Source organism: Carassius gibelio, chromosome A15, assembly GCF_023724105.1.
Source record: "Carassius gibelio isolate Cgi1373 ecotype wild population from Czech Republic chromosome A15, carGib1.2-hapl.c, whole genome shotgun sequence".
Classification (NCBI taxonomy): Eukaryota; Metazoa; Chordata; class Actinopteri; order Cypriniformes; family Cyprinidae; genus Carassius; species Carassius gibelio.
Window position 1 is genome coordinate 2,867,222 of NC_068385.1, and position 26,258 is coordinate 2,893,479.

The following is a 26,258-nucleotide window of genomic DNA, read 5'->3' on the forward strand; positions in this document are numbered from 1 at the left end:
TGCTTACTTAAAAGTTAATCATTAAACTAATTAAACCACTAATTTAATGTCATTGTTAAACTTAATCTTTAGTAAAAAAAAAAAAAAAAATGTTGTAATATAATGTTATTGATGCTTAAATTCACAGGTTGATTTTTAAGTTCTTATTTAAAAAGTATTTTCTATCAATGTAGTGCATGTGAATAATTATATTTGTATCTAAAACTGTCTGGTATTAATTGGTTCAATTAATTATAATTTTTTCTATAAGTGACTGTTCTTAATTAGATGGGATGGGAATCATACAAATACAAAGAAAACTATAAAAGAGAGAAAACATGCTCTGAAATGTATAGCCATTTCAAAGGCTTCATGAAATTCCTCGCTGTACAAATTAAAACCTTCTTTCAATAACTACATGTGCCAACTACAAAATATATGATCTATAAATATGAGAATTAAAAGGATTTGGATGTTGATTTATTAAGGAACGCCTTGCTTACATAGAGATTGGTTAGCTTCACTGGTTAGTTTCAACCTGTTAACGTTTATTCAGAACATGTTGCCTTATGCACGTTAGATGTTTTAACCTGTGTTAAAAAATTAACCTGTCTGTGGAAAAAACGGAAACTACGCTACATCTGTTTAGAAAACATCTCTAGCCAATCAAAATCCTCAAAAAGCAACACGTGACTGAACGCGGAAGCGCACAAGTAGTGGACGCACTGCAATCTCCGCTTAAAAACGTCATTGCTGTCAGGACTCAGGAACTCAACCTGTTCAGTCAGAAAGCCCTAAACAGAAGCGGAACACTCATGAAACTCCATATTTCACCTTAATTTATCACATCTTCTGGTGAGTTTCTAAATGAAATTGTTTTGTTAACTGCTTTGAATGCCAGTGAGAGGAGGAGGTTAATATGTGGGGTTTATGAAAGAGTAACTTAGCTAGCCAGTAACACTTTCGCTGTTTGATTCTGTAGCTTAAATACTTAATAAGATACTTGCGTTTCAAAAGGTCACTCGATAAACTATCGGCTAGGCCTCTTTTTCAAGTGTAAATGACATTAGTAATGTGAAGCAGATGTTTTGTTTGTAAATCCTTATGTATAACACTCTTATGGTCAGTTAATAAGCTAGTAGGTCATTATAAGCTTGTGCATTACTAAAGATGTCAGAAAAAAAGTAAATTTGCTTTAAATTTATCTGAATACGCATAATAATTTAATTCAACATCTGATGAAGTTCTTCCTGTAGAAAAGTACTATATTGGTAAGTTACCATGGTACAGCTATGACGCAAGATAATAATATTGATCTGATGTATGCCACGGTTCTGAAATACGTTTCATTGTATTTACTCTTGACAATTTATGGTAAACTAAAATGTGCTTTAATGCCATTAATGTTTAAACTTGTATGTCATGTATTCAGATATATTTTTAATTACACATTTGAACAGTTTTAGTTCTAGTTTAGTACATTTAAAACATATGTACTTAAATGCAATATCAACAATAAGTATGTGCTTTAGCCAACACATTAAAATATGTGTATTTCTTTAAAGGGATGGTTCAACCCTAAAATTTTAATTATACCATAATTTACTTGCCCTCAAGCCATCCTAGGTGTATATGACTTTCTTCTTTCAGATGAATCCAATCAGAGCTCTAAACAATATCCTGGCTTTTCCAAGCTTTATACTGGTAGTGGTAGTTCTCAATATTCCAAAAGAAGTCAATAAAGCGCATCTATCTATAATAAAAAAAAAAAAAGTGTCCCATATGCAGTGGCGTAGACAGAATTACATTTTTGGGTGGGCCTCCACAAAAGCGAGCGGGCACTAGGCTATCTAATGGATGGAGTCCAGTGACATAGCGCATATCCCAGCCTCCAAACGCAAACTCAAGGGTCGGTGAAGAATTAAAAGGATCTTCACAAAATCATTTTTGGTTCCACAAAGAATCATTTAGTCAAAGGCTCTTTAAAGAACCATCTTTTTCTCAACTTTTTATAATCTGAAGAATCTTCTTTCTCCATAAATAACCTTTTTGTAAAATGTAAAGGTTCTTTATGAAAGCATGTAGTCAAAAGGTTCTTCTATGGTACTGTGAAGCACCTTTATTTTTAAGAGTGTATGACTACATTTACAGGATGCATTGAGGAGGACCCCAAACTAAACTCATTGGCCAAGTTTTGTTTATGGTCCATGATATTGGTAGATTCTGTGTAATAAACCATGTGTGACAGTATATTTCAAGTTGGAAAAGACATCAAGTTCCCACTTTAAGTGAACCTTAGTTCCCAGGTCATCTACAAGATGGATTCGAAATCTGATAAATCAATAAAAGATGAGACATTAACACATGACCGTATGATTGAAATGTTAAAATGTAAAATATTAATAATATTATCTGGGGCCTAAGTTTTTTTCTTATAGGAGCCAATGGCTCCTTACTCTATTTTTATTTTTATTCTATTTTTTGAGTCCTGGGGACTCTTTTTAGTAAGGTTGGATGCACTTTATTGGACTTCTATTGGACTACCAAAAAAAAAAAAAAAAAACAACAACACCCACTCACTGCCATTATAAAGCTTAGAAAAGCCAGGACATTTTTAAATATGACTAATATAAATATAAATCATGGGGTCATCATTTTTTTAACTATATCTTTAAAGCACAACAAAAAAATATTAAAATGTACTTTAAAGTTAGATTTTTAATTTGACATTATTATATTATCTACAATTATAGTTTAAGATTCGAAATACACTACAAGTGACCATTCAGTATAATTAAGTCTTCTTTTTTACAACAGTACACATCCATGTGCACGTTATTCCGACAAAAACAACAAACATTTATTTTTTGGTAAATTTTTTACGAAATGTGAAAACCTTTTATTTCACAAACCATCTTTCCAATTCCCCAAAAAAGTTAATTGTGGAAGTAGAATTTGCATGTTTGCAGATCTTGTAATATGAGCAATGTGAGGAAGTCATGTGGGATAGAGGCAATTATGTAGGCTGTAGTGTTAAAACACATGGAGTTGACAACATTCCTGACTTGTCCTTTCAGTCATGGAACAAGCGAAGCAGGAAGCCTTTGATCACACCAGGCTGCAGGTGATCAAAGATGGGTACGAGAAGGCATTTGCATGCATCAATAAAGGTCTTACCGAGGATGAGGTGGGCCACAGTGGAGAGGCGCTAAAACTGTACCAACAAGGGCAGCAACACCTCCTCAGGGCTCTCAGCGTTCCCTCGCATGGCATGGAGTGTGTAGGTCCCTCCTGGGAATCAGCTAGGCAGATGCAACACAAGATGCAGGAGACCCTCAACAACATTACCGCTCGCCTAGGCATGCTCGAAACCAGCTCAGACCCCAATGGAGTCTCGGATAGCAGTGCAGCCCCTCAGAAACTCTACCCTGAAGTCCTAAAGGTCAAGCCGGAAAGGCCGGCTCCACCACAGATGCTTGCTTCTAACAGCAGGGTTGCAGGGGTTTCGAGTGGGCCTGTTCCGGTCGCTCCCTCAATGCAGCTCAATATGTTAAGCAACCAGCCTCCTGCATACACCCCTCAAGCTGCTGATGGACACCTGACCGTTTCCTATGGCACTGACTCAGGCGAGCTCTCTCTGGTTGGTGATGAGTTCTACAGCCTTACGTCTAATTCTACAACACCTCCTCAGTGTCTGGGGGAGGATGGAGAGGAACTCTTTTTCCTTCCTCAAGGGGTGCAGATCTTCCTGGTTACACCTGAGGGACAAGTCAGTGCTCCCTCTTACCCAGGGTACCTGCGCATTGTAAAGTTTACCAGTGAGCGATCAGAAAGGATTCCAAACAGGCCACCCGCCTTCCTACAGGTAAGAAATATATATATATATATATATATATATATATATATATACACTTTTTTATTATTGTGTTGATTTTTTTTGTGAGATTCTCTCTTTCAGGCATATGAAAGAGTGTGTGTGTGTGTGTATATATTATACACACACACACAAACACTTTTTTTTCCACATAATACATTTTTTTTATACGTAAAAGTCTAATCAATTTTTTTTTATTCGGTACAACAACAAAAAAAAAGAAAATTAGTAATGAAATGTATACATTTTTTAAAATACAATTTTACACGTTACTATTAATTTTATTTTTCATTTTTGAACGTCGTAGCCTACAGTATAGTCTAAATCAGAAAGTATAGTTAAATCATAAATGGCCTTTGAATTAATATTAATAAATGTAATTTTAAAGGTCTGACTGTACAGATCAAATAATAGCAATTATTATTGAATAATTAAAGCCTTTAAAATCCCTATTTGATGGGTTTATTATTATTATTACTTTAAAAATAAAGTCATAATCAGAAATGTTATTTTTTATAATTTTTGATAAAGCATTTACATGAATTTTTGAGTAAGAGTTTTTATTATGTGATCTATATAGTCTACTCTACTATAAATCATACTTTTGAGGTGGGAATGTATAAGCAGATTAATATTCAGTAACAATTATGTCCAATTTAGTAGGACATGGTCCTGAATCAACATCCTCGTGCATCCTCAATTTTTATTGTCTATGGATTTTGGTGGCTTTTATGAAAGTGCCAACCTTGTGGCCTGGAACTACTTTCATTAGCCAATAGCTGCTCTCTTATTGTAGGGGTAGGTTAGTAACTAGACCTTTCGTCCTTAAGGAAACCACACTTATTATTATTTCTAATTTCAGGTTTGCGGCTGGCTTTACCCATTGATGGCCTCTGATTCCCCAGTCCTGCTGTGCAATACTGGGGTGTACATGTTCCCTGACATGATGGCTCCCACCCCGGGCTTGTATGTTGGGGTGGTCCTTTCTTCTGAGCTTCCCCAAAAAGAACATGAACTCTTCCAGAGTGTTCTTTCTCAGCTGACAGACCTGCATGTCCAGGTGAGCTGTCTCCACACATCTCACCTCAGAAACACCGGGCTCAGCTGTGACTTCATAGCAGGTGTGGTGGTCCAACCTCGTCTCAAATTTGTGTGTCACTGACTCTCTGCAGCTTTGAATCTTAATTCCAGTATTTCACTTGTTACTGCCCCTGTTTGGTGTTTTTATTTTTATTTGCATTTTTTCTTTATTACAGACTAGAATCAAGAATTGAACACTGTGGTAAAATCTTTATGTACTTCAGATGCATGATGTTCACTGTTTGGAATGGCCTTGCATCCAATGTTGCATTGGGCACATATCATATACTGTACAAACTGCATCTGCCTGCCTCATTAACCCCTTTTCTCTACACATTTCAGTTGTATTTGAGTGTTTAAAAGATTTACTTAAGGTATTAATGCATTGCAATATCACATAATGATGAGTGCATTTGGGTTTGGTATATGTATGCAAAAAAAAAAAAAAATGGAATGCCAACACAACATGGTGATTTTTAGAAGTCTTTAACCTTTTCTTATATAGAAGAAACTCTAATGAATAAACCAATGGAAACTTAGAAATTTCCAAAAGACATTAGAGTGGTAGACGTTTTACACCTAAGGCAGAATGCCAAGAAAAAAAAAATTATAATAAATTAAATATAAAAAATATATAAAAATTAAGTACAAAAGTACAAGAAATGTTTTGTATAAATAGTTATATTTTATAAATATTTTTATATAATAATAATAATTATTCATATTAATATTATTTGTACTTGTATTTAATTTATTGTTTTTAATAATAATAATAATAATAATAATGATTTGTTCCATTGTAACGTAATTATGTAATTATCACACCATGTAAAAAAAAAAAGCACACTTATATCACCTTCCATGTGTTTTCATGTGCTAGATTGAGCTACGGTATCTTTTATCATTTAATGCACTCGACACTGGTCCTTACGATGCTTCCATGGTTTCTGCTGCTTGCACTGCCTCTAACTCTGATATTCAGAAGCGTTTCACACACAGGCTTTGGGAATAATGTTCATTGCTCATGAAAAAGTGAGCTGGCTTGGCCGGTGCTTTTGAGCTGGCACACTTCACTGCCCTTGCATGGATGGAGAGCTTACTGGAGAAGGAGAATGACTTAGCTGTAATGCTCTCAGAAAACCAGGAACATCGTTGTTTCCCTTCTCACTTTAGGAGAGTGTGTTTTTTTTTATTCAGATGCATTAAAATAAGTCATAATCCTGTTCTAGTGTTATGTGAGTCAGAAAAAAAATTGTTCATGCTTTTAGAAATAATTTCACAGAGCAGCTGCTGCTGAGTTTGGAACCAAGTGTCGCAGTTCCCTGTGAAGGAGGGGTGACAACAAGCACATCCATTGTTGTGGAGATAACAGGTTGTTGTAACAGACCATGCTGACTCACTGGCACAAGTGAGAAAACAAAGGATATTTTATTTATTTATCGCCAAACGGGGAAAAATCTGAAAGCATCCCCTCCTTGTGTCATAAGAAATACTGGCTAATGTTCATAGTTATCCTACCAATCACCATTTGCTTTTAGTGATTGCTTGAGCCTACTTCTGCACTCTTTGTGATGACCGGTTTTATCTGTTGCCCGCTATCCTGTGTCCCCAAGGCATCAGATGGCACAACCGATACCATCAACCTGGGTCAGAAGGTTCCGATGGGGCCTCCTGCTGCTGAAGAGGAGAAGGTACTTCCTGAATGGAGCGGGAAGGTGGCTCAGGGGGTCCTGACTGGTAAGAATAGGGATCTGATTCCCTTAAATACGGCTTAAATGTAACGAAAGGTGTGCAACATATTCATAATAGTATTCAAAAGTATGGTGTGGGTAAGATTATTATGTTATTTATAGAAGTCACTTACGCTCACCAAGGCTGCATGCATTTGATCCAAAATACAGTAAAATAGTAGTATTTTGAAATATAATTACATTTGAAAATAACTGTTTTTATTTTATTATATAAAAGTAATTTATCAAATGTAATTTAATCCTGCGCGAAGCTGAATTCTCAGCATCCATTACTCCTTCTCATGAAATATTTTGTAATAAAATGAATATCTTAACTGTCACTTTTGATCTATTTAATGCATCCTTGCTGAATAAAAGTATTAGCATTTGTTTTTAATCCTACTGACTTCAAAGTTTTAAATCAACAGTATTTTTGGATGTCTTAAAGCTGCAGTAGGGAACTTTTGACGCTCTAGCGGTTAATAAACAGAACTGCTTGCGTCTTGCGGAAGAACATTGTAGCCGGAACTACTTCTCTCTGTTTATGTCTATGAAGAATCACAAAGGTACTGGGTTACTCCGCCACGCTAACCCCGAAGCAATCTAAAATAGTCCGAATATAAACACTTATTATAGGTGTACCCTAGTGATTCAGGACAAGCTAAAAACACGCTTTGGAAAATGGATTCATGGTGTACTCGCTTATTATGTTCATTTTTCTACATTTTGAACACAAACAAAGTTACGGACCGCAGCTCTGATTGGTTATTTTTACCGGGAGTGATGTATTTCTGCAAATGGCAATAGGACCACTGGGAGGAGCCAGAGGAGCTTGATTTTTTTCACAGATTATCTGTCTCATATTCTACTGTCAGGACATAATGACAGGTTTAATAAATATGTAAAAAATATTTTTTTTACAAAAGTTCCCTACAGCACCTTTAAGAAATTAAATGTAAAAGCGTATCATAACTTCTCATTACACCATATAGAAACTTATAGAAACAGAAGTTATCCTGGCCCTTTTTTGCGTAGCAATCATTTCAGAAGTGAGGTGGACAGAAATGTCAAATGTAATAATAACAAAAATAATAATATTTATTTATTCATGTTTGAATGTAATTTAAAAAAAAAAAAACTTAGAAATAAGATACACTGCTGCACAAAACCAAAGTCTGGGGAACACATTCCCCATGTATTCTATGCCCATGCTACAAGTATCCACCACGGAGGGATGAAAGAGTACACAGGGTTGGCAACCCTTGTACTAGAAAAACAGTTACTGGCACTAAAACAGTGATGCTGTGATGCTCTCCTTACTGTAAGAAATCTATCAACAGGGGCTTCACGGCTGAGCTGGGGGTTAGTGAAGGGGGCTGAGTACACAGGCAAAGCCATACACAAAGGTGCAGCCAAACTACGAGAGCACATCGCTCCAGAAGACAAACCAGCCCAAGTCAGCCCCACAATAGCCAAAAGCCTCCATGTGACCAAACAAGCCACAGGAGGAGCAGTGAAGGTCAGCCAGTTTCTTGGTAAGGAAGTGTCTTTGTAATTTCTTAATTTTGTTGATAACAATCAACAGATGAGACACAGTATATTTATGTTCTGTTCTGTTTCAGTGGATGGGCTGTGCACAGTCACTGGACATGTCGGCAGAGAGTTGGCACCCCATGTTAAGAAACACGGAGGGAAGCTTATCCCAGAGTCCCTGAAGAAAGACAAGGATGGCTGCTCCAAGATTGATGGTGCTATGGTGGTTGCAGCAAGTGGAGTTCAAGGTGAAGTAACTCATTCCACCCAGAAATGATTCTTTTCTTGGCTGCTTAAGTCACATTGATGTCAGTTACACAATAACATTATTATCTTATAGGCATTATTGATCAGATGGTTAAAAGGATTTACACATACAAAATTTACCATGAAACAAAAAAGCCATCATATTATAGGCTACATTTATTACAAATACTAAATAGTGTCAAGAGCCAATGAATTGTGCTATTATCCATTAAGTGATTAATAAAATACCATCATAAATTTTGGGGTCAGCACCATTTTTAAACGTTTTTAAAAAAAAGCCTCTGTGCTCTTCAAAGCTGCATTTATTTGATACAAAAAATACAGTAAAGCAGTAATATTGTGAAATATTATTAGAGTTTAAAATAATTGTCTGCTTTTTGAATTTATATTAAAAAGTTATTTATTTCTGTGATGGCAAAGCAAATATTAAGTATCAGTCGTCATTGTCACATAATCCTTCAGAAATCATTCTAATATGCTGATTTTATGCTTAAAACATTTCTTATTAATTAAGCCTCATATCAATACTGAAAACAGGTCTAGAAACTGTGAAACATTTTTTTTTCATGATACTTTGATGAATAGAAAGTTCAAAACAACAGCATTTATTTGAAATGGAAATATTTTACTGTCACTTTTGATTTTGAAAATGTATTAAATAATAAAAAATTATTATTTATTTTTTTACTGTAATGTTTGATGCTATACTTTTGTCAGGATTTGCAACTGTTTGGACCGGGTTGGAGGTTGCAGCAAAGAACATTGCAAAGAGTGTTGCTGCAGAGACTGTTACCACGGTAAAACATAAGTAAGTAACTACACAAGGGTCTCATTCCATTGATGGACTGAATATGTGTTCCTAACAGCCAAAAGTAATTAATCTCATTGTCTTTATTGCCTTATTTTTCTTAACTTTTGAACATTTTAAGCCTGTCTTTAGTTATACTTTTGCATCAACAGAAGGTTTTTCCAGGATTTATCAGATGGCCAACATAATTAACATATTCAACAGTTCAAAAGTTTGGGGTCAATAATAAAACTTATAATTATAAAATTAATAATAATAATAATAAAAAATAATCATTCATTATTTTATTCAGGAAGGAAGCATTATACTGTTCTTTTGAACTTTCTATTCATCAAAATGTTCTATTCATCAAAATTAAAATAATTATTTCTGAAGGACCATAAGATTGGAGTAATGGCTGCTGAAAATCAGCTTTGCCATCACAGGAAAAAATAACATTTTAAAATATATTAAAATAGAAAACCGTTATTTTAAATCGTGGTGCCCAACCCTGCTCCTGGCGATCAGCTGTCCTGCAAAGTTTAGCTCCAACCCTAATCAAACACATCTGCCTTTAATTTTTAAGTGATCCTGAAGACCTTAAATAGTTTCTTCAGGTGTGTTTGATTAGGCCTGGAGCTGAACTTTGTTGGACAGTCGATTGCCAGGAGCAGGGTTGAGCACCCCTGTTTTAAATATAAAAGTATTTCACAGTGTTAATATATTTTTACTCTGTTGAATCAAATAAATCCATATTAGGTGAATATAAGAGACCTCTTTTAAAAACTTTGGAATGATTGTGTCAATTATTGTATATTGTACAATTCATTAAAATGAAGGTTTAAGAATTAATGTTTATATCCTTCCAATAACTATCCAATATTTAAAAGTGAAAAATAATGGTGATTACCACTGATATAGCTCATAATATCGTAATGATTTTTAATGCTACTAATTTTTACAACCATTTCTTAGCTGTGCATAATATGAATGAATTCAACTTTTATTTTTTTTTATGAACTATTAATAATTTTTAATTAATTTATAATTTATATATTATGGCATCTTTAGGATTTAATTTGGCATTTTAAATCAAGATTTTTCTCTGAAGAAATGACTGAATCCCTGCATGTTAGTTTTAACTGCTGTACTCTGCTTTGAATGTTGTCCATGTCCTAAACCTTCCATTCCATTAACTCTTTCATCACTCCATGCCCTCCTTTACTAAATGTGGGTTATCTATAATAAAGGTATGGGGCAGAAGCGGGCCAGGCCACAGATCACGCTGTCAACTCGGCCATCAATGTGGGCGTCACTGCATTTAATATCGACAACCTGGGGATCAAGGCAGTGGTCAAGAAGACTGGCAAAGAGACTGCCCGTGCCATCCTGGCAGACTATAAAGTCCAAGAGCCGAGCAGTCAAGTTGAGAAACATAAAGACCAAAAGTAGAGTTTAGATTCAGACCTCTCGTTTCAGGTGTCTATTTTGAAGAGTTAACCAAATGACTGATGAAATGGACTGATCCTTTTCCTGTTTTACAGTGAATGCTTTTGTTGTTATTTGTGACTGACACTGAAAGACTTTCCTACAGTTAGTTGTGCCGTCATGTTTACTATTTTCACAGTGTCATGGGGGAATTGGTAAATGCACTTAAAAAAAAATTCCCTTTAAAGTTGACAGACAGCCCTGCTGGACATTATTCCTGATGTTGCCTTACACTTAACCAGCAATTTATTCAACATATCACCAATTATTTTACTCTGTATTAATCTTAAGTAGTGTTGCAAGGTTTGTGTCTTTGAAATGAAATATACAGTAATATATATATATATACTGTATATAAGCACTTTAACCCCTATTAGGAACAGACATAGAAATTTCTTCCAGATGAAGGGTTCTAGGTTTTCTTGTGTATAAGTGCAATAAAAATATAATTGCACTTGCATTTGGAGTATGATATAGAGGACAGATATTAGAAATCTGTTTATTCACAAGCCAGAAAAAAAATCTAACTTTTTGGAAAACATTTAAAAATTATAGTATTTTACATTTTAACATATGCATTTAATATTAATAATATAATATTTTAAATTAATGAGGCTTATATTTAATATTAACTGCATTAAACTGTAAAATGCCATATATTATTTATTGACTCAAAACATCTCAATGCTTTTATTCCCCGTGAAAACTGTTGACAATGACTGCACTTTTTCTTTAAATTTGACTACTGACTGTGTTTCTACTGTGTTTCTATAAATTATATATAAATATAAGCTTAAAGTTCCATAACATTTCACTGAAAGAATTATCAGTTGAATTAAGAGTTGTTAATTCTTGATCCATTATATATGTCTCATTTGAATGTATGGAAAACATAATGTGTAAGTTTAATCACAAGTCAATAGGTTTGCTCAGTGACAAATAATATAATAGCCTATGGGTATCTGACATAATAAATGAAACATTTAAAACATTGTTTTTTGTGTACTCTAATTGAAACACTGTTTGATGCGTTAATATGTGTTCCATAAAGATGAGGTCAAACGAGCTTGTTCATAGTGCCGTGAATCAGCAGCAAATAACTTAATTTTATTGCGTATTAAATGAACTAAATATTATTTTCTTTATAATACGACAGTTGGCCTTCCTGTGAAAATCGAACTGAATTATAATCTTGTGTCTGGTGCAATCATTTATTACTTTTTTCCGATGCTTTGAAATTTAAGTGTATGCTGCCATCTAGTGTAATATTTTGTAATAAACTCGCTAGAAGAAATTTTCAACTACATAAACTCTTCTTGCTATGGCTGGTACTATATGCAGTTGTGTATGTGTATGCAAATTAACTTTAAAATATATAATATAGTCTATCATTAATAATTATAACATGCGAGTTGTTTTATATTTATTTAACAATGTTATAATAAATATTTATAAAAAAAAAATAGTAATGCACTTTCATATTCTTATAGTACACTTATATCCTCGAATAGCCTATTTTGTAGCCAAAATCATAGGAAACCCTGCATCTTTTGGCATTTTGGTAAGGGTTTCGTAAGAGAATGTGAAAATCATAATTTGGTGCAGCTGCCTATAAATAAATAAAATTAGCAAACAGATTGAATGCCAACCAGACCACGAGTCTCTTGATCATGCTGTTGAACTATGGGGGGAAAAAACCTCTGGGTCTAGAGTCGCGTCTCATTGGTGCAATCAAGGATCTACCTTGATTTAAGCGGACAGTAGTGGGCGTGACACTGGATTATATGATGAATCAAATTTCATATGCTATCATAGCTCATTTATCTTGGTTCATATACATTTATAAGTCAGTTTGAATAGATCGTCGTATACCGTTGAATTGTCGGCCCTGGACAGTCTCCTCCCCCGCGAGGACCTGCATTTGAGACAGTCTCTTAGGTCCTAGGTGTCTAGGTAGGCAGCTCCCTAACGTTTAAGACGTAGCCCTGCTCGCTCGTATTCATTTATTGAAGGTCCCCCACCCCTCACCCCTCAGGAATACGACAAAAGCTGCCAGTCTGCATTGAAGCGAGGGATGTTCTAACGTAAAGAGCGCAAGGGGCAGACAGACACCGGCTGCAGCCCATCCGCCCCATCCCATCCAGCACAGCAGAGCACATGATTCTCTCCTCCTGCTCTTAAAACCATCACTAGCATCCTCTGGAAGAGATGACAAGCCATTAGATGTGTGCTTCCATATCGACTGTGCTCATCGGATACACTCGCACAAGTAAGATGAATATGCTTTTTTGAAGCATTTACATTTAGCCTATATTAGTGCATTCATATCGCTTTTTAATTGATGAAACATGTAATCACGACTTCATTGTGCTTTCCCTTTGGGCGTGTTTAAATAACTTGAATATTATAATAATTATTACAATATATTATGTTATATAATTATAAAACAATAACACATTATTGTTTATAATTTAAAACGTAGGCCATATAAAACATTTTCTATAATGTTTTTTTTTTTTTTTTTGTGAAATGTAAATTTCCAAATGCTTATTTTAGTATAGCTTAATGTGCAATATGCCTACTTAAGAAAAAAAGTCGGGTTGATATTCATATATAATAAATGCAATTATATTTCAACATAACTCATCTAGCCACATTTTCCCACAATTTTCCACAGAGATAGCCTACTACTGTTGGCATGGAGCTGGAACATTTCGACGAACGGGACAAAGCACAAAGATACAGCCGTGCGGGTTCACGTGCGAACGGCCTCCCGAGCCCCACGCACAGCGCCCACTGCAGCCTGTACCGAACCCGGACCCTACAGGCTTTGAGCTCGGAAAAGAAAGCCAAGAGGGTCCGGTTCTACCGCAATGGAGACCGGTACTTCAAAGGGATTGTGTACGCGATTTCCAATGACAGATTCCGCTCTTTCGATGCTCTGCTCGCAGACCTCACCCGCTCCCTATCAGATAATGTTAATCTGCCTCAGGGCGTCCGGACCATTTACACCATTGACGGGTCGAAGATTACCAGCATGGACCAGCTGGTGGAAGGTGAGCTTGGGTGTCTGTATATGGAGGTTTAGGGACACACACCATGCAGTCAGTATCTTTATTTTATTGTTCAACTTGACATAGCATGGTCAACTGTGCATTAGATCACAAGTGTCTAGGTTTGGATTTGTACCTGTTCTTCACATGAAGACAACAGGCTGGAAAATTATGGTTTTGAAACATGATAGCTAGTCTAAAGTGTTTATTAATAAGCTTTCCCAAGAAAGACTACTTTAAAAACTGACAACCTGCTTGCAGTGGGTTTATTGCTGGTAGTCTGAAAGCTTGAACAAGCTATGGACCACCAGTTACTATCTTAAAATGAGACTTTCCAGCATTATTTTTCTGATGATATCTAAAGTCATAAAGAATTTGCCAACCTTTAAGACCACATTTGCTCTTTAAATAAAAGATACCAGTGTTTAATTGGTCATTTTATTCATTATGCTCTGATGTGAATGACAGTTATGTCTCAGAGACCCAGATAAATGTAATTAGTTATTTTGAAATGAACCTTTATTTTGGTAAAATTATTTCTATCCAAACCCATTAAAAATGAAAATCTAGGCAATCCAAAATTTTGATGAGTTTGTTTTGTCATCTGAAAGGATTTAGAGAAATTAAGCATTGCATCACTTGCTTATCAATGGATAATGAATGGGTGCCTGCAGTGAATGGAGTGCCATCAGAATGAGAGAACAGTTGATAAAAACATCACAGAAAACTACAAGTAATCCACACATCTCCAGTCCAACAATTAATGTCTTGTGTAGTCAAAAAAAAGCAGTGTGGTTTAAGAAAGAAATGTATCATTAGGACCTTTTAATCTTAAATCAATTCTTCTGGCCAAAATGCAACATTTCTTGCAAGTGCCTTGCCCTGTTTTTCTCTCACATCAAAATCCAACATGTTTGTTTAGAACTGTAGAAAGCCTGATCTGTGGACATTTCTCTCCTGATTTAGACCAGGCAACTTTTTAACTGAAGAAAGTAATATTGTGGTTAAAGGATTCATATTTTAGCTGTAAGCACAGGTTTAAAGTTAACTGAATTTTTTTTTTATTACAAATACACAGCTTGTCTCTTGACAAGATATAAACTGATGGATTGTACTTATGTTGATGACTACAAGTCATATATACCAGCTATTTAAGCTCTCATTCTGACGGCAGCCATTCACTGTACAGTAAGCATTGGTGAGCAAGAGATGTAATAATGCTGAATTTCTTCAACTGATGTTTTATTAACAAGGTTCGGGAGTATATTCAGATAATCAATCAGTTTAGCACAGGCAGAGCTCATAGGAACAATATATACATATACAGTTTTCCGGCATCCCTCCTCCACCCTAACTCCTCCCTCTTAACTATTGTCATACCAGAACAGGCTTGAGGGGTGGTGGAGTGTGGTATTCTCCTGGCTTGAGCATCCCAGCGAGCCAAATATGTGTACTATTTGCTCTATCCGATTATATATAAGTGTGAACTTGTGAAATCTTGGATGACCTGAGTGTGAGGAAATTTTCAGAAAATAAACACATAGTATCTCTGTATTGTGTACACCAATCAGAGATCTACAAAGTGGAAAGTGATCACATTAGTTATGTTCCATATCTGGAGTCTCTGACACCCCAAACAGAGCATGCGGTTTGTAGTACTGAACAAGAATCAAGCTTTTATTGTCTGTGAGCGGATATCAGAGAGCCCTATGATTTAAACCAATAGTCATTTTAAAATGCTCATTAATATTTAACAGCTTCTGCATCTCTATACCACTCCCTTCCTCTCAGTGTTGACCAATAAATCAAACCCGAGAACTGAAAGTTTGTCCTTGAATTATGTGTTAAATGACTCTGATTTGATTTTGAAATAGTAGCAGTGGCCATCACAGTGGTGCATTTTTATATAGGACACCTGTTCATTCATTAATTCTCAGTGCTACAGGGGTAGGAAATGAGTGAGGTGGAGGTGACTTCGGTCTCTGCCGTGCACTTAACCTTGACTGTGTGACCTCTCCGTCATTATGGACTATTATAAGGAGGTTTTATGTCCATTGACTGTATTAAACTCACATGTGGGCAAATTAATGGATTTTCTTGTGTCCTCATGATGCAAAACATTGAAAGCTATTTTTAGAGTGAAAGATGTCATCTGAAGTTGCAGGAGTCTTCTGGAGACTCCCCCCCCCCCCCCCCCAAAAAAAAATAAAATAAAATATCAGATTGTTGTTGTTTTTATGTCGTTTCTTTTCAGTAAAATGTTAGAATCAGTTCACAAATTAATTGAATGATCGGTTCTCAGTGATACTCACTGCTTATTTCACTTATTATTTAATTTTGTATCACAGGTGAGAGTTACGTATGTGGATCAATTGAGCCTTACAAGAATCTGGAATACACAAAGAATGTCAACCCCAACTGGTCAGTCAACGTCAAGACCGCTGCATCGGCACGAGCGCCCACCTCTCTGGCCAGCGCCAAGGCTGTTTCAATAGAAACCAAGGATAACAAGGATTTCATCCGACCCAAACTGGTGACCATAATCCGCAGCGGGGTAAAGCCTCGGAAAGCCGTGCGTATACTTCTAAACAAGAAGACGGCCCATTCGTTTGAGCAGGTTCTCACGGATATCACAGATGCCATCAAACTGGACTCTGGAGTGGTCAAGAAGCTTTATACGGTGGATGGTAAACTGGTAGGTGCAGTGGACATTTCATTTCAAGTAGATAATTGCACTTTTGTATTTATGGATGCAGAATATGATATGATCGTTTGGTTGAAAGAACTATTTGGATAGATCAGTGGACTCAGGAGATTGTGGTGCACAAATTACACACTTCAGCTGTAAATAAAGCAAAGCTAGTCTCCTGACATTTACTTTAGTTAGTCAAACAAGATTTTTTTTGAGATTCCTGCCCTGGTTTCTCTAAAGGTGAGGTTGCTCGTGCATCATCATCTCATAGAGGTCAGTCAGTTCCTCACTCTATCCTTCTTCAGCGATCTGCTTTTTTGCTCAGTTATTTCGTGAAACCATATTTAGAGTTGCTAGAGCTGTACTTGTTAGTGTTAGTGGTAATGAACCAAAAATGAGTACTGTAAATTAAATGCTGAGACTACTTTCAGACTTTACTTTTTAAGTAAATGAGGTGCTCTCGGCTTCAGAATGCAATGACAAAACATTTATTTAATGCTGCGATCCAATTCTATTTATGAAAGAGAATTTTTATTGGTATGCATGCATTAAGAATGCTTTTGGTTGTTATTGTAGTTCAGTTTTATTTAGTATTATTTATATTCTATTATAGGATTACAATTTAGAATGAGCTATATATGTATATATTCATATAGTATTTTTCTTATTTTGTAATATTTCTGTTTAGCTTTAAATTTATTTTATTTCAGCTTTTGTTGTTTTTTTTTAAATGACACCAATGCACTGCAAATTTTTGAACTGACAAGACTTCCTTATGTGTTCTGAACCTGCAACCTTGCAAGCTTATATTTTAATTTTTATGCCACTCTATTGTAGTGATTTCAGTATCTTTTTCAGTACTTTGCTCATCAAGAGTTGCTGCTATTCTGCTGAGATATGAATTTCCCTAGATTAATTTGTGTTTATGTTGCTTGAATATGAGCAAAAGAGATTGATATGGAGATAAAGGTAAATACAGTGGAGAAGGAGATGGAGGAGAGAGATCAGACAGAGGGAGGCAGCCGTATGGCTGGGGACTGGGTGATGGTGACCTTTCTGTGTCTCCGCAGGAGCAGACTGATGAAATGACAAGCTGTCACCGGAGGGCGTTAAACTCATTGGCTTTCAGTGGTGGTATATTTTCCTCTGTTTACACCCACCGCAGCAGTCACAATTTAAGGTTGAACTTCGTGCAAACAGATATTTCTAGGTTGGAATATCCCCGAATTTCTCACATCCCAAGTATGTAGGGCCTCTTCCCTCTTCCCTCTCCTTGATTTCCCTCTTTTTGGTTTCCATGGCAGTCTGGTTGCTGGGGGTGGTTGCTTAGGAACAGCCTCTACAGCAGGAGGGGTGCAGTAGTGGTGATGTTACAGGCCGGGGTTGGGATGATGGATGCTCAGGATTGCGATCAAACAGGCCTCTCACACGGGGCTGCATTATGCATGGCTGTTTATTTTCTCCTAGAGAAACATTTACTGCACTCCCCAAAGCATTGCTGGAGCGGGTGTTGATGTGCCAAGGGAATTGATTTCTGGATTTGATGCATTGTGATCCTACATTTTCCAAAAAATGCTTTAATAGGTTTGATATATTTATATGAATACAGTCACTGCTCAGCATTTTTACACAGACAGAATTTATGTTGATAAAAAGCTTGTTAGTAGTGCTGTCAATTGATTAAAAATTTCATTGAATTTATTATATTATATGCTGATTAATACAGCAAACTATTCCCAATTAATCCCATTATTCAATATTTGCTTAGAAAAGCTTACAAATAAAGATGACTGTTGTGGCAGATGTATAAATTGTTGAATAGACCAAATCAACAGGTTTGTTTTATTTCTACATCATTCATTAAATCCTATTTGAATGTTTAGAGGGAAGTGCAATGCGTTTGATTTATAGTGAATCAGCACTTTGAAAAGTGCCCTCAGATATTTCTTGGAGCGGAAATTCAGAAGATTTGGCCATCTAGTAATGGTTACCGTGAAATATCTTAGTAGATATTTAAAATAAATAAATAATTAATTTAGATTTAAATTATAAATGGAATAAATCTTGGCCTTAGCCTTTGCTTTCTGGCCTTATCTAACCTTCTTTTGAGAGGAAGTTCTCTCTGATGCTAGCTTTGAAATGTATTAGGATGTTATTGTTCAATTGATCTGTTGTAAAACATTTTTCAGGATTGAACACTTGCTGATGAGTAACAGCACTCCATGCATTTGGGTTAAGTGCTCCAGATGGAGGATCCTGACAAAATATTTAATTCGTCAGACTGACAGAATCTATGTTGCTATAAAAACTAAGAACACTAAGAACCATCCATTACATGGATTTTTGGAATACTCTATTCTGATTGGTCATTTACACCATTCATCAGTTTGATATTTCCTCACTCACGTTTATCCATAGCAATGCTAATTGAAACTGGCTTTCCTTATATTACATTACATTACATAAGATTATATTATATCATATTACAAAATATTAAATTAGTAATGTCTAAGTATTTATTTGCTTGTCAAGTAGATGTAATAAGCATGATAATGGTTAGCTAGACGTCGTTAATCACAGCTGGTTATCGGGGTCCTAATCATACACCCTGCCAGGGTTTTATTTTGCGTTGATGACCGACTGACTGTACATTATCCCTTACATGGCAGACTTACTTTACCACTAATCTGACGACAATAACGAAACAAACGTTTCTTTCATGTTTGCACAGTGGAGTGATCCCTATAATCCTGCATTCTTTGAAGCCTTTTGTTGTGCTGTCCACTAGCTTCTTCATGTAAGCTTATTCTTATCATGTGAGACAGCCAGAGGATAGACAGACAGACAGGCAGGCATTTCCCCTTTAATTCCTGTGGATTGCATGGGTCTCCTGTAGTCTGTGCCATTAATATTAGCTGAAAGGCTAAGAGAGCTCTTTCATTCACATATTAGCGTACACACAGAGGAGATTTCCATAGGTTGTCATGCTCATAAGGGCTGAACAGTGGTGAGGTTTCTGCTTGTGTTAGTTTCAGCGTAAACATCCTTTTGACTCTGTCTGGGTTGAATGGATGTCCCAATGGGTGTTGTTCTTGTGAAGAGTGCTGTAAGGCTACATCATTGCCGTCGGCCAAGGTGTGGCATTTCACAACTCGGCAGACGACCCTATGAAATACATGTCTTTTTTTTTTTAAAAATTCCATTTCATTTTCCCCAAAACCTGTTTTTTTTTTTATTTATTTTTTTTTTTTTAAATTCAGTTTTTTTATTTTATTTCTGGATTATGTTGTAATTTTTCTATTGTAATGGTAACATTTTATTTTAGTAATCAAAAAGCATGTCTAATTAATTGAAATCATGAACCTATATACAATTTAACAACAGTTTATTGATATTTGGTCCTTATAAAATCTGTCAAATTTTTCCAAAATTCTGTCCTTTCCATGTAAATTTTTCTGGAATCCATTATACTGGTACAAAAATAATTGTAAAAGCATGTATTTCCAGTCGATTAATTAATATTTTTTATAGTAATAAAACCCTATGATATGTTTTAAGAAGTTGTGTGTATTTTTTTTATATTTTATTATCAATCAGTTTAAGTCATCTTTTAAATATTATCAAATGAACTCCTTTTATTTTTTGCCAAACAAAGTGCTGCACAACTGTTGAAATTAAAATATTCAAAATTTACCAAATTTCATACGTTTTCCATATTTATGACCGTATTCCGATTCTGCATCTTTGAAATCATAGGACCCTAAATTAGCTAATTTGTTTGACTTCAAGACTTTTATGCTTGGTTTTGGGTTTTTTGGTTTGCACGCTAGGTGTTTTTGAATCAGACGTTTCATTTGCTTCTAAAATTACCTCATAATGCATTTTCCAAGATCCAAAACCTCCAAAATCCAAGAACTGGCATCTGTATCAATAATCAAATATGAAAATAGTTATGCCATCTACTAATGGTTAACCGCTGAACCTAACCAGCCTAACCTGATCAGGTCTATAAGCCTTGTGAATGTTCAGTCTGTCCTGACAGTACTGGGGGTCCAGTGTGACACTGCAACAAGCTGACTTGCATTTAGTCATTACTCATTATCTGCCACTGCTGGACTTATGTAATGCACCTCAATAGGCAGTCCAGTTTCCTCCTGAAAGGTCACCTCTTGACATTACTGTGAAACATGAGTGACAAGAGTCCTTTCAGACCAAACAATGCTGCCATTTCAAAAAGCAAGAAAAAAATATGTCTGACATAAAATAAAATGCATTGGTCGTCATCAAGAATAGGTTTTGTTATTACTGTACTATATTTTGTTCTTGTTTACAGGGTTTCCACACCTTTTGATCAATGCATTTCCTTGACTTTCCATTAGAGATGCACCAATTGCAATTTTCTTGGCCGATTCCCGATTTTTTTTTACGAAGGGTGAAATCACACTGCACTGGCTCCTAAGGCTACCACGCATGCGTCGTGGTACTCTCGTGAACGTGCATCGAAGACTGACATATAAGAGAAGAAATTGTTGAATAATGTCATTTTTTTTTCTTTCTGCACAGAAATTATTCTTGTGTTTTCATAAAATTACTGTTGAACCACCAATATAACATGGACTATTTTAATGATGTCCTTACTCCTTACTACCTTTCTCAGCCTTGAAAGTGTTAGTTTCATTGTTGTCTATGCAGTAGGGGTGTAACGATACGCGTATTCCTATTGAACCGTTCGGTACAAGGCTTTCGGTTCGGTACGCGGTACGCATTATGTACCGAACGGTTCGTTGGACTAATTAATTATATTTTTTAAAAAAGAAGAAAGTGAAATACAATGATATGCGTTCAACAAGGTAGCCCAATAACCCAAACGACGTAACAGGCAACGCCCCTGACACCCCCGAAGAAGAAAAAAACACCAACTTATATGTTTATGTTAGGCTACTCAGTCAGGCGCTGAGTGAGCGAGCAGTTCATGTACCGTTTGCGGTGGCCAATGCATTTAACAGACCAGAAATAGAAGATCCTCCAATAACCAACAGGTCTGGTGTTTGGGTGCACTTTGGATTCCCTGTAAGCTATAATGGTGATGGCAAGAGAGTGGTGGATAAAAAACAACGGTACGTCGCATCTACACCAGCGGGAATAAAAAAATAAAAATAAAAAAACACCAGCGGGAACACTTAAAACATGTCAACTCATTTACGCCGACATCACCTTAGTGTGTCAGTATCTGGGAAAAGACGAAAAAAAGGAGAAACAAACTATCCCCGCAGCATTTAGACAGACATTTCCAACGGATTCAAACAGGGCAAAAGACATCACCGCAGCGATTGGTAGGCTTCATTTATGTTATAGCCGCGGATATGAGACCTTACTAATTACCATTCATTCTATCATCACCATTATAGCTTACAGGGAATCCAAAGTGCACCCAAACACCAGACCTGTTGGTTATTGGAGGATCTTCTATTTCTGGTCTGTTAAATGCATTAGACATTTTGCAACGAGCCTTCAGCGCGTGCTGAGTGAGCGAGCGCCTTAGACCGCCTAAAAACGCGTGGAAAACGCTAGGCGCGTCTTTCTCCTCCTTTCCAAAGCTTTTGGGCAGTTGCGCCCCTGAGTCGTCTGCCTTTGCTAAGCAACCATGACGTGCTGTCTCCATGAAGACGCTGAAATTTCAGCAAAGGATAAATGGATTTGCAGCTCTAAAAATCGCTTGCAGTAGGCTCTGCTACTAAATTTATTTCAAAATCGCAATACATATACAACTATGATCAGCTGTTCCTTCATCTTGGCTGAGCTTTCAACATTGTTACGGGAAAGGATGAAGCTGATTGGTTAGTTCTTGTCACATGACCTGTGGTGCGCTTGCGGCATTCTGAAAAGTTGAGATGTTTTTAATTTTTGCTGTATCTAAAACGTACCGAACCGAACCGTGACATCAGTGTATCGTATCGAACCGAACCGTGAATTTTGTAAACCGTTACACCCCTACTATGCAGGGTCAGAAAACTCTCTGATTTCTTTAAAAATATCTTAGTTTGTGTTCCAAAGATGAACAAAGGTCTCACAGGTTTGGAACGACATGAGGGTAAGCAATTATTGATAGAATTTTCATTTTGGGTGAACTATCCCTTTAAAGAAAAAGAAGCACTCTGTAGTCTATAACAGTGGCTCCCAGATGGGAATCAGTGATCTATAAGTCAGGGCTATTATCATTAAATAAAACACTGAAAATAAACAATAACTGAAATATACAATATACAAATATATATATATATATATATATATATATATATATATATATATATATATATATATATATATATATTAGGGGTGTCACGATTTCGATTTTAAATCGAAATCGATCGAAATTAAGTCACAGTCTCGAACTTCGAATTAAAAAATGGAATCGTCGATGCTGCCACGCCCCCATGTTGTATGACTGCAAATCAATGACAAAAATAACCGAGCATACAATTGATGCTGGCGCGCGCGCTATATGGCTTCCGCGAGAGGAAAACTGAATCTGATGCGAAGAAATGGGAGCCCGCGAGCTCATTTCAAACTCTCAAGCGCGCACGCTCATTCCCCACATCCTCGCGCTCGATCATCTCACCTCTGCTCGCGCGAACAATTTTATTTTTGTCAGTCGTGGGGCGGGGCTTGCTGTTTTAGTTGTTATCTCAAATGTCATTGGTTATTCCCCTTTTCCTAAAGTCAGTATTCGACGCCTGTTAGAAAATGATTTATATATATATATATATATATATATATATATATATATATATATATATATATATATATATATATATAAATATAAATCTAAATGAATGACAGTGAAGTGTTTAACAAGTGTTTTATCTTTAATCTTTTAAATAGATACATCGTAATATTTGAAGGTTAGTTTAGTCATTTTTTATTGTTTTTGTTTGTTTTGTTGTGAACTTGAATGTCATCTTCTCTGAAGAAGACTGCACTTACAAAAGAGAAACTGGATGGCAGTTTATTTTAAGTTTTCAATTGACTAAAGATATAAGTTATTGTTACATTATGTTGTTAATAAAAGTTTTAAATTTGACAATGTAGTGTGGTACATTGCAAACAAAGGTCAGATATTATATTGCATAATATAATGTGCTTTAAAAAGAATAAATGTAAAAATCGAGAATCGAATCGAACCGTGAGCTTAGAATCGAAAATGCAATCGAATCGAGGATTTGGAGAATCGTGACACCCCTAATATATATATATATATATATATATATATATATATATATATATATATATATATATATATATATATATATATATATATAAAACTTAATTTATTTCAGCTAATTGCCAAGGCAACATTTCTCATTTATGTTTCAAGCTGATGTGCTAAAATAAACTAAATAAGCTAAAATTAATAAAATTATTAAATAAATTGATAAATAATATTACATAGACAAATTTAAAAATAATAATACAAAAAATACAACAAAATTACTAAAACTAACTCAAATTAAAGTGAAAGCAGAAAAAAATATCAACAAATACTATAATAGTTTATCAATGATACTAAAATAACATGCTGTAAGGAAGTACCACAAGTGCCACCTGCAGGATTGTGAACTCTTGAGTGATTTCATGCTATCACTATCATGCAGTGCAAAGTTAACTCTAATGGTACATCTCCAACTCATAAACATCTCAATAATAAATGATAACTCTCCAGGATGCTTTTACCCAACACAGGAAGTATTTTGATGGTGTAGATATTATAGATTAGGCACCATTTGCTTATGGTCTTTTGTGAACATTGTGCCCCACTTAAATATAGTCACTTATTGATATTTAATAGTAAAAATCCTCAATGGAATAAACCATTTCAGATTTTAATTTTATATTAAGTACTTATTAAGAATAATGTATGCGGTCACTTTATTTCAGTTCTCACTATTAACAAACCATTAATTATGACATTTGCATCACTAAGCCCCCAATTTGTTGCTTATTAAAAGCTTAGCCTGCACCCCGACGCCCTCGTCCTCAAAGCCACTCAACTCGCACGTGTCAGTGTTTATGAATAGATTAAATGAAACGGGACAAATTTAATCTTGACAATCTATGTATCATTATAAAGATCTAACGTTAAGCCTCAAGCATCGACGACAGATCGATGTTTTTCAATGGAAAGCTTATAAAGACTGTATTTGCTACATTTGTGTAAGCAGTACAAATAAAAACATGGACATTAGAAACGCTGTACATACCAGATCCGTCGTAATAACGAGTCATAAACACATCCACAGTTGTAAATCCCGGTTTAGTTAGGAAGGTAAGGGTCCACTGAACGACATCTCATGAAGCACGTTTAGTCCAACGAAGCAATAACGTTGTAATATGGATCATAATTCCTTTGTGTACATTTCATTTCTTCAGCGACAGAACTGTTTGCGTCCGTTATGGAATAACTCACGGTCGGAAACTGCGTCTTGGTAGTAAAAACACAGCATGGTTTTGCAGCGTACAGTGTCACAAACAGAATGAGACGATCCACCGGAAAAAATAATGAATGAAAAATAGGCGGAAGATAGTTTATTTGAATTTGGCGATCCCCCGTGACGCGCTCTGACGCACCTGTCAGCTGACGATGGAGGCGGAACTTACAGCGATCGCATTTCCTTTGTTTGTTTTATTTTTAAACAGTTTTTATATATGTGAGAGTGTGTTTTATGTTGAATGTGAATGTATCTGCATGATTACCATCTGTTTGAGTGCAAATCAGCCCAAATCAGCTCGCTATTACTGTATGATCAAGGCTATATGAATGGAGAGAGTGGATTATTTACTTTGGCACATTTGTGTTATTACCATCTGTATAAGTGGCCATCAGCACTTATTTGCATCGTAATTCATTGTAAAAGGTGAATTTCTAGCAATCTCCGGATGTTATGTAATTGGCAAACAAAGTTAATTTATTTTTTTTATTATTATTATTTTTCTTACTCAAATTATTCTTATTGTATTTTTCTAGTGCTCAAATAAATCACGTATATGATGTCTAAGTTTCTGTCTAGTGTTTTATAATTGAAAAAAACTATGCAGTGGTATGTTTACTGACTAAATAGTTTGTAGAAGCCTTCAATTCTATTGGGAAATGTATTTTCTTATATTTGGGGCGTGGGGGGTGTAGACATAGTCTCATAAAAATATTTGCAGGAGTCTCATTTTTCATGAAATTTTATTCAGATTTGAAATAGAAACTCATGAGACATGTGGCTTTCAACCCATTATTTTTCTAGATTGCTCCACGACTCATTTCATGTATTTTTATATCAAATAAAAAAATATTTAAGAGTGGTAAAATAAAAATCAAGGCACTTCAGTGTCTATAACTTTTAATATTTTTGAGCATTATCAAATCTGGTTGATAAAAAGTGAAGCACAAAGGGTCTTCTTTCTAAAGACACCACAATTATGTTTGTAACACACTGAAGTATAGGAAACTATTCCAATTATAAGTTTGGTAGAGCACTTTCATCTGCGAGTCCCATAATGGTTAGGTTAACAGGTTTAAGGTAGTGGTTAAGTTTAGATATTGAATAGGATTAGGGATGTAGAATTTAGTTATGCAGAATATGTGCTTTATAAGTATTAAAATATGTTAATTATAAGCATTCTAATAAGCAACTAGTTAATAGTGAGAATTAGTCCCTATAATAAAGTGCTACCATGCCTACTATTCATTAATAGTTTTACCAGTCTGTGTCTTAAAGATTCGCCACCA

At 35.5% G+C, this 26,258-nt stretch overlaps 2 protein-coding genes across 3 annotated transcripts in view; both read left to right on the top strand.

Moving 5' to 3' along the window:
• The first annotated feature begins 683 nt into the window (after positions 1 to 683).
• Positions 684 to 11,731, top strand: spartb (spartin b). The gene is made up of 8 exons (XM_052617327.1): positions 684 to 834; positions 3,057 to 3,844; positions 4,716 to 4,913; positions 6,547 to 6,670; positions 8,004 to 8,198; positions 8,286 to 8,444; positions 9,181 to 9,271; positions 10,501 to 11,731. The coding sequence occupies exons 2-8, from the start codon at positions 3,059 to 3,061 to the stop codon at positions 10,700 to 10,702; spliced, it is 1,755 nt and encodes a 584-aa protein (XP_052473287.1). The 5' UTR covers positions 684 to 834; positions 3,057 to 3,058; the 3' UTR covers positions 10,703 to 11,731.
• A 1,699-nt stretch (positions 11,732 to 13,430) lies between these two features.
• dclk1b (doublecortin-like kinase 1b) overlaps positions 13,431 to 26,258 on the top strand; it is a 30,787-nt gene continuing 17,959 nt past the window's right edge. The window contains exons 1-2 of one of the 2 annotated variants that reach the window (XM_052615855.1): positions 13,431 to 13,794; positions 16,140 to 16,486. In XM_052615855.1, the coding sequence (XP_052471815.1) occupies positions 13,437 to 13,794; positions 16,140 to 16,486 (705 nt within the window). In that variant the 5' untranslated portion in view covers positions 13,431 to 13,436. The remainder of the gene's footprint in view (positions 13,795 to 16,139; positions 16,487 to 26,258) is intronic. The other variant, XM_052615854.1, reaches the window with a different exon arrangement.